This window comes from Myotis davidii, unplaced genomic scaffold (genome assembly GCF_000327345.1).
Source record: "Myotis davidii unplaced genomic scaffold, ASM32734v1 scaffold428, whole genome shotgun sequence".
Taxonomy (NCBI): Eukaryota; Metazoa; Chordata; class Mammalia; order Chiroptera; family Vespertilionidae; genus Myotis; species Myotis davidii.
Window position 1 is genome coordinate 582,244 of NW_006299834.1, and position 9,786 is coordinate 592,029.

Here is a 9,786-nt window from a genome sequence, read left to right on the forward strand (position 1 = left end):
GCCTGTCCCAAGGGACGCGGCTGTCTACCACGTGGTCTCCCTCCAACCGTCTGGGCTCAGAGGTCCGGCAAACTTTCCTGCCCAAATCCCTGGGTTCCTTTTACCTTTCCAGGGGAGTTCTGCTCTTCCAGGCTGCAAACCGTCTCACCAGCTGAGCCCTTTCTCCAACTCGGGGTGGGTGCTATTAGTTTCAGCTGCTCACTTCATTTGCTCCGGGACACGACTCACCAGCTGAGCCCTTTCACCAACTCGGGGTGGGTGCAAACTCTTGAAGCTGCTCACTCTATTTGCTCCGGGACACGACCTGGGACGCGTCTGCCTATATCGCCGCCATCTTCTTAAAAACTCATGACTGTTTTTGCTCTTCATTAGGACACCTTCCTAATTTCACTTGTCTTGCAATTTAAAAAAGATTTAAGACCAGACCCTTGTGTGAAAAACAGTAGAGATGGAAGTAACTAATATTCACCACCAGCTAAAGGAATGCGCCTCCTCTCCTGGCTTTTGGTGAGAAGGCTGCTCCGTATAATCTCTCAGTCGAGCTGGACTGGTTGTGGTTTCAATTAGATTTGGGGGACCTCTGGTTTCAGATGTCTCCCTTCAACAGCTCTTGACATCTGAACCCTGGGGAGACTCCAGAGATCTGTTCCACAGCCTAGCTGCCAGCTCGGCCCACTGGGGAGCTCTGTGCTTTCAGCCCACCTGCCAGTTTCAGAAGTGTTCTGGGTGTTCTCTGCCCCGGCCCCGCCACTGGCCACGCTGCCCGAGGTCTGCAATGGGCTGCGAGGTCCACTCAGCGAAGGCCCGTTGGCTCTGGAGGGACTGCCCCAGCTCTCTGCTCTGTCCTCCGTGGGGGTCAGCCGCTGCCCCGTGCCAGTGGAAGGCCCTGTGTGCCCTGGGCACCACACCTCAGAGCGGCTTGGCTGTTCTTCCTGGGGCTCCACAGGGGGAGAGGTCCTGGGTCTTCTGTCTCTGCGAGTGCCCATCCTTTCTGAATTTAACCTTTTTCCATCCGTAGTTCTCTGATGGGCTTTTAAAGCCATCTTTTTTAGCTTATCTCATTTTTTCCTCATTGTTAGAAGGATGAGGGACAGTCTGTTGTGACTTTATTCTGGATAGATGTAAAAAGTTCTGTCAAATTGCCATGCAGAAAGATGAAATTAATTTGCATTCTCACTAGCAGGTCATGCAAAGTTTGGTTAGTGCTTTCATTTTAAATCTTGAAGTTGCAGGGGCACGTGAAATGAAAGGCTTCCCTTTAAGTTAATTTCACATGGTTTCAAATTAATATTTTCTGATAATTCTAATAATTATTTTTTCCTAATAATTTTAAATTAGAATTATTGATTGAAAAGATGGGTTTCCAGAAACACCAATCAGAAAGCATGCATGCACCCCTATGTTCATAGCAGCACAATTTACAATAGCTAAGATCCTGAAACAGCCCAAGTGCTCATCAGTACACAAGTGGATAAAAAAGCTGTGGTACATTTACACAATGGACTACTATGCAGCAGTGAAAAAGAAGGATCTCTTACCCTTTGAGACAAAATGGAGGGACCTGGAGAGTATCATGATAAGTGAAATAAGCCAGTCCAAGAAAGACAAGTATCACATTATCTCACTCAGATGTGGAATCTAATTCACAAAATAAAAGATGAACGAAGTGGATCAGAGACATGGAAGCATGGGACAGAGTGTGGAATCTCGGAGGGAAGGCGGGCGGGTGGGAAGTGATCAGCCAAAGAACTTGTGTGCACGTATATATGCATAACCCACGGACATAGACAATAAGGCGGCGAAGACCTGGGGCCCAGGTGAAGGGGGTCAATGGGAGAAAAAAAGGGGCATATGTAGTACTTTCAATAATAAGGATTTTAAAAAATAATAAATTAAAAAAAGAAAAGACAGAAAAGATGGGTTTCTCAGAAAGCAACTAGAAATGTCCCTGAGAGTCTGAAAGAAAGGTTTCCGGACGGAGATGTAAATGGCCAGTAGGGTCCCTCTGTGACACTGGGTGCAGCTGGCACTCCAGGCTGGGCGGCAGAGGGAGAGCAGTGTGTGTGTGGGCCCACAGGGAATTGCAGGCTGTGCCACGTGAGTCCGTGGCGACTGGAAGTCCACGCGTGGCGACGCTGCACCGTGAGCATCTCTGTGGGAGGGTTAAGCCCTTCCCCTCCCTCAGGCTCTCAGCCGTCCTCTCTTCCCAGGGGAGCAGATGCCCGGGGCACCCACCCGCGGCTTTGTGACTCCACACAGCATGGCAGCCGATGTGTTTTTTTTTTTTTTATAATGTCAAGATTTCTTTCTTTTTTTAAAAATATATTTTATTGATTTTTTACAGAGAGGAAGGGAGAGAGAGAGTCAGAAACATCGATGAGAGAGAGACATTGATCAGCTGCCTCCTGCACATCTCCCACTGGGGATGTGCCCGCAACCCAGGTACATGCCCTTTACCGGAATCGAACCCGGGACCCCCCAGTCCGCAAGCCAACGCTCTATCCACTGAGCCAAACCGGTTTCGGCTGGGGTGGTATCTTTTGCGGGTGACCAGGCAGTGCTACAAACATTTAACCACGTAAGACACCGTGACTAACTGTGGTCACCACGCCTGTGCAACCTCGTAAATAGAGAGGTTTTGCAAACTGCAGCGATTCTTAGCTTCCTCTTCCCCAGTCGGTCATAAACTAGAAAATAGAATAGTCACATCTCCCAGCTGATGCTGGTTGGTACCGTGAGTTGATTTGTAGTTAGTGTATTTACTTGTCACTTCAACCAGTTACTACAGCAGTTTCCATCGTAGGCAGAGGAAAGGCAGGGCCCTGCGGTATCCTCTCCTTTGTGACTCTGGACCCAGGGACCTGGCGCTGCAGCCAGGACGCCCCTCCTTCAGGCCAGGCCCCAAGGCACTCGAGCTCAGCACTCTCTCTCCCCCCTCGGTGTGCTGTTCTCAGTTCCTCCTTGTCTCCGACGGGGATGTGATCTAGATGTAAGAATTACACGTTTACCCTCGAAAATGAGCCAGAGGTTGAAAACCCAATGTAGTTTAACAATTGATTTAAAAGGACTTGACTCCTAGGTTTCATTCCAACACCCTGTTTCCACCTGTAATGACCCACGCTCTCTGCAGGGTGTTTCTCTGTCCTTATCACTGTCATTCCACAGAGACAGGTCTCACAGGCGGCTGGGTCCCAGGCCACGGGGAGAGTTTTGGTCGCTTAGCTCTAAGCGTGTTTAATAAATAGCCATTTCTCTTTTACAGCCACAACTGTTGCAAATCCGATACTGTCCTCCTTAGATGTTAAACGGATTTTGTTTCAAAAAATTACTGATAAAGGAGACGAGCTGGTGAAAGCCTTCATGCTGCTGGACCCCAGCTGCAGCATGACGGTGTCCCGGAGCGAGCTGCGCAGGGTCATCAGCTCCTTCCTGCTGGCCCTCACCCGGGAGCAGTTCCAGGACGTGCTGGCCGAGGTAGGGTCGCCTCACCCCGGGGGCAGGGCGATGGCGGTGGCAGCGGTGGCCTGAGGGAGCCGTGCGCTCTTTCTTCACATCGCTTCCTCACGTTGGGGCAGAGTTGGGATGAACTTTGGTCATATTTTGCACGTGGCACTGTTACAGTAATTTCTTGTAGTTCTTTGTTTGTCTTGCCTTGTTTTGTAAAGCTTCCAATGTATAAAGCATTTGGTCAACTTGCATTTTTTAAAATATATTTTTATTGATTTCAGAGAGGAAGGGAGAGGGAAAGATAGAAACATCAATGGTGAGAGAGAATCATGGATCGGCTGCCTCCTGCACGCCCCCCACGGGGGCTTGAGCCCGCACCTGGGTACGTGCCCTGACCAGGAATGGAACCACCATCTCCTGGTTCATAGGTCGACACTCAACCACTGAGCCATGCTGGCCGGGCCCAACTTGCATTTTGGAACTTAGTGCAGATGCTTCCTGACTTAGGAGGGGTGTGCCTCCTGATACACCCGTGGTCAGTGGAAAATGTCCTGAGAAAATGCATTTAACGCACCTCACTGAGGAACATGGTACCTTAGCCGCCCACACAGCGTGCTCCGGGCACTCACAGCGGCACAGTGAGTACACCCAACGGTGTGGATTGTTGACCCTGGTGAGCGCGTGGCTGCCTGGGAGCTGCGGCCACCGCCCAGCATCACCAGAGTGCCACTGGCTCCGGAAAAGAGCAAAATTCAAAGTACAGTTTCTGCTCAATGTGTATTGCTTTCACACCATCATACAGCTGTACAGTCATAAGTCAAACAAACCATCGCAAGTCGGGGCTGTCGGTATTTCGGCATTTGTTCCTGCATCCCAGGGTTACTGAGTATCTACTATATGCTCGGCCCAGTGCAGAGCAGCCAGACGTGGGCCACCCTTGAGGGGATCCCTGTCCAGCAAGGGAGCTATGAAAGGGCTGATAGTTGCCCCTAGACAGAGGCAGCTACAGGGTGGTTGGGAGTTAGAGGAGGGGACACTACCTAACAATGAGGTGTGGCAGTCCAGGAGGGCTTTCAGGAGGAGGGGGTATTTAACTTGAGGGAAACACCCAAGAATACCTAAATTCTTAGGGAAAATACCTAAGAATAAACTTAACCAAGGATGTAAAAGACCTGTACTCAGAAAATTCTAAGTCACAGAAGGAAGAAATGAAAGAAGATACAAGTAAGTGAAAGCATATACTAGTACCTCGTTCATGAACAGGAAGAATTAACATCTTTAAATAGTCATACTACCCAAAGCAATCTGTCAGTTCAATGCAATTCCTAGCAAGATACCATTGGCATATTTCACAGAACTAGGGAAATACCACAGAAATTTATATGGAGCCACAAAAGACCCTGAAGAGCCATAGCAGTCTTGAGAAAGAACAACAAAGTTGAAGGAATTGTGCTACCTGACATCAAACTATACTACCAGGGCATAATAATCAAAACAGCATGGCACTGGCATAGACACAGGCATAGAGATCAATGGAACAGAAGAGAGAGCCCAGAAATGAACCCACACCTTTATGGTCAATTAATATGTACCTACATGTTAAACAAAAGCTTTATTAAGATAGAATTTACATATTATCAAATTCATCATTTAAAAATATACAAGTTAGTGGTTTTTAATATAACCACAGAGCTGTGCAGCTACTCCCTAATTCCTGGACATCCCACCACCTCAGAGAGAAACTCCGTATTCCTTAGCAGCCTCTCCTCACTCCCGTCCCCGCTCCCTGGCAACCATTAGCCTACTCTGTCACAGCAGATTTGCTTATTCTGGACATTTCCTATGAATGGAACGGCACATTATATGATATTCTGTGTCTGGTTTCCTTCATTTAGCATGTTTTCAGGGTTCCTCCGTGTTGTCGCATGAATCGGTACTTCCTCTCTTTATGGCTGAGTAATGTCCCACTGTAGGGACAGGCCACCTTTTGTCTTCAGCTGATGGACCTTGGCATTGCTTCCACTCTTTGGCCTGTGTGAACCGTGTTGCTCTCACAGCTCATGTACAGGTGTCTGTGTGGACACGGGTCTTCCCTCCTCTTGGGTACACACCTGGGAGTGGAATTGCTGTGTCATACGCTAATAATGTTCTTTTATTTTTAAAGAGCGTTTGTCCTTGCAAACAGAAAATCTGTTTTCTCATAGGCTTGATTGGACTGACACTTTATACCAAATGGAGAATAAAAACATGATTTCCTGTTCATGTTTCCTATATTCATGATCTGATGTTAATTTAAAATTTTGACAACCTTCCCATGCGAATCAGCTATGCAGGAAGAGGAAAAGCACAGAAGATGTGAAATGTGTATCTGTTTTTAAAAGCTACATCTGTCTTTAAAAGAAGTTACTGAGAAATGTTAAATTTCAAAGATTAAAAAAAAACAAAACCCAAAACAACACACGTCCTAGCAGTCTGTCCTCAATGATAGCCGTGTTTTTCTAGAGCCACAGGCCCCTGTGACGCGTGTGGATCGGGGAGGCTGGAGTCACCGGAGTGAAGGGCGCGGCTTCTCTTCCCAGCCCCGCAGTCCAGGGAGCGTGAGGCTTTTCCCGATCTTTTAATGATGAGTCCATGTGGTGGGACACCCGTTCTTCTCCTACACCTAATGCCAGCCTAACGGGAAACGTGTGCAACTGGTAAAACATTTCATGGGAACGTCCCCCTTCAAAGGAGGAAAGAACTTCCCAGTTAGAGTGAATTTACTTGAGCTTCAATTTAAAATATATGTTTTAATAAATATATATATCAATAAATTGATTTCAGAGAGGAAGGGAGGAGGAGAGAGATAGCACCTTCAATGATGAGAATCACTAATCTGCCGCCTCCTGCACACCCCCTCCTGGGGACCCAGCCCACACCCGGGCATGTGCCCTGACTGGGAATCAAACTTCGACCTCCTGGTTTATGGGTCGATGTTCAACCACCTCTGCTCTCAGCCCCTCGCCGGTGGACGGTTTTCATCCATGAACGTTTTTGCCGGAATCACGAGTATTGGAAGGCGAGTTCCCAGCGGAGCCTCCCTGTGACAGCGCCGTGGGGTCTGAGGTCTCGGCGCGGGGCTGGCCGTCACAGACATCTCTGCCTTAGGCCGCCAGGACAGCGTGGAATGTGCCAGAAGCCTCAGAGCCCATGGCCTGGCTGCTTCCCCGGCGGGTGGTTAGTGTGATGAGCCTGGCTCTGAAGCACAGGGCTGTCTGCCCCTGGATGGCAGTGCCATGAGGGGAGGCTGCACAAGGTCAGCCCCGCAGGAGGTCACCTGGGCTGCCTGGGGACTCCCATGGGCACCGGGCCTGGCAGCCGAGCCACTGGGGAGTGTGAGCTCCGCCAGCGTCTTTCCCGCTTCATCCACTCCCTCCCCACCAGCCGCGAGGCGCCCCCGGGGGAGCTGCGTGGGGACCCTGTCCTCACCTTCTGTAGGACAGGTGTCCATTCCAAGTTAGGTCAACTCAGAGGCCCATCAGGTGAGAAGCCACGGGTCCTCCCGGGAAGAGCTGCACAAGGGACCCTCCCTCCGCGCCCTCTTGGGGGCACATGCTGAAATGGAGGGACGGTGTCCGCCGGGGAGACCAGCAGGCCGCGCTGGGCTCCAGCGGCGCCTGAGGGCTGAGGGGATGCGAAGCCACATGAGCAGACCCGCAGCCGTCGCCGCTGGGCAAGTGTGCTCTGCGTACTGCATGAACGTGAATAAAAACATTTGTAACGATTGTGTTTATCTTCATTTTAGTTTTATAATTCTTTTGGGGGCCTGGAGAAAAATTATTTTCACTTTTTAAAAAATTGGCCTTTTTCCTTAGAAGTACTTTCAAACTCCAGAGCGTTTGTCAGAAGAGGGGGGGTGTGGGTGGACCCCTATGGCACTAACAGCGCCCGTACCCTCTCCCCCCATGTGCCAATGTGAACATGCGACCTCACCTGCTTCTCCTGTGACCTTTCCTTGTGTGTGTGTGTGCGTGTGTGTAAACAGTACTGTACATGACACACACAACAATAGACAATGTTTTTTTCTGAGCCATTTGAGAAGTTGCTTATGTTTTTGGTTTTTTCCTTCTAAATACTTCGGTGTGTAGACGAAGAACTATCCTCTTACATAATCATAGTACAGTTATCAACAGCAGTAAATTAAACATGGAGGGATAAGTTAACATACAGTGTTATCACACTTGACCCAGTAATGTCTTTGCTAGAATTTTGAATTTAAGGATGACGTTTTCTACCTTAAGAGTGTATGATGTACACAGCGTTTAGCTGGCACTCGGGGTAACACTGTGCTGTTCCGCAGTCCCTCAGGAACCAAATCCTTCATATTTCTATTTACACATATGTAATGTTTATTAGCACACATCTGTAAACATATTAGAATGTATTTTTGCTTTATTTTTTAGGTAGATCTAGATTTAGATGATGTTGTAGACAGCGTGCTGACGTTTAATTAGCGCAGACTGGCATTGTGTTGTTTGCACCTGTTTGCTGAGCAGGCGCGTCACTCAGCCCCTGGTCTGAGCAGCTGTGTCCCACCCACATCCCGCCTCCGCCAGCGCTGCCCCCGGCTTGGGTCTGAGTCCTCTAACAGGCTGTCCTCCTTCCTGTTTGAATGCAGATCCACCTCACCAGCACGGGCGCTGTTCCGTACCTCCAGTTCCTGTCCAAGTTTGGCGGGATGGACCTAAATGTAAATCTTATAAAGCGGTAAGTGGTGTTTTTTTTAATGTTCTTCATATGAAAATGTGAAATTTGAAAAGATAAGAGATAAGACAGGGTCCTTAGAACTGATCATGTCAACAGATATATATGGAAGACGTGTTTGTAGAACTTGACCCTATTGAATTTAATGCCCGGCTGGCGTGGCTCAGTGGTTGCGCATGGACCTATGAACCAGAAGGTCACAGTTCGATTCCAGTCAGGGCACAGGACTGGGCTGTGGGCTTGATCCCCAGTGTGGGGCGTGCAGGAGGCAGCCGATGGATGATGCTCTCCCATCATTGATGCTTCTCTCTCTCGCTCTCCCTTCCTCTCTGAAATCAATAAAAAACAAACAAACCTATAGTTAGCAAGTTGAATGAATCTCCTGGGCATAAGAATGAGCGAAGGAGCAAGAAACAAAAGAATCTCCTACTCACGTGACATACAAACAAGTTGGACTCTATTTTTGAGGCTCCATGCCTCGGGTGCAGTTATAACCAAGTAGAAGGAAGTGACAGGTTAAGTGCTAGGGTGGCGGTTACTGCCAGGCGGAGAGGAAACGGTAGGATTGGAGAAGGGCACACAGGCCTTTGGTGTTTGGCTTCCGTTCTTAATTTGGGTCATTGTTAAACAGGCTTTGCCTTGATTATAACAAAACTGCATTGTTGTATGTATTTTCTGCAAATGGGCTCTATTTCATAGTAACAATTTAAAGCTCAACGAGTTTGACAAGCAGATTAGACACAGCCCAAGAGGTAAGCGGCCTGGCGGACTGGGCAGGAGAAACGAGCCGGAACACAGCTCCACGCCACGGAGGCCCCTCGGCTCCCTTGAGGGTCATGAGAGACGGGCTGGGCGTGAGGTAAGGCCCACAACATGGCCGAGGCCTTCCCGGAACTGGTGAAAGGTGCTGACCCAGGAAGCCAGATCTCAAGCAGGATTCACAACAGGACTAGAGACTGACCCCCAAAGACAAGGCCAGGTGTCAACACCAAGACAGAAGTGACTTCTGAGGGGTCACAAGGAAGCCAGGAGGGAATGGGTTAATCACCACCACACTGGAAGAACCGTGGCTGCCCTGGGCCCTGGAGCCCCTGGAGCCGTGTGTGTCCCTGAGGGAAACAGCCCTCAGCACCTGCAGGGGCCGAAGCGATTCTCCAACAAAAGTGGGTTTGGCCCCAACAGACCCAGCAAAGCAGTTTTGAGGTCCCACCCCGGCAGACCGTGGTGCATAAGGGCTAGCTCCCATTTAAAAGTGCACAGGGAAGCCCTAACCGGTTTGGCTCAGTGGATAGAGCATCGGCCTGTGGACCGAGGTGTGCAGGAGGCAGCTGATCAATGTTTCTTTCTCATCAATGTTTCTAACTCTCTATCCCTCTCCCTTCCGTTCTGTAAAAATCAATAAAACATATTTTTAAAAATGTGCACAGGGCAGCCCTGGCTGGTGTGGCTCAGTGGATAGAACCATGCACCAAAAGGTCTCTGGTTCAATTCCTGTCAGGGCATATGCCCAGATTGCAGGCTCAATCCCCATTCAGGGGAGTGCAGGAGGCAGCCAATAGAGGATTCTCTCTCATCATTGATGTTTCTTTCTCTCTC

At 49.2% G+C, this 9,786-nt stretch overlaps 1 protein-coding gene across 1 annotated transcript in view; it reads left to right on the forward strand.

Moving 5' to 3' along the window:
• The window catches only part of EFCAB6 (EF-hand calcium binding domain 6), a 152,850-nt gene that overhangs the window by 22,045 nt on the left and 121,019 nt on the right, over nt 1–9,786 (forward strand). The window contains exons 4-5 of the mRNA XM_006775993.2: nt 3,263–3,474; nt 8,105–8,193. Of these exons, the coding sequence (XP_006776056.2) occupies nt 3,263–3,474; nt 8,105–8,193 (301 nt within the window). The remainder of the gene's footprint in view (nt 1–3,262; nt 3,475–8,104; nt 8,194–9,786) is intronic.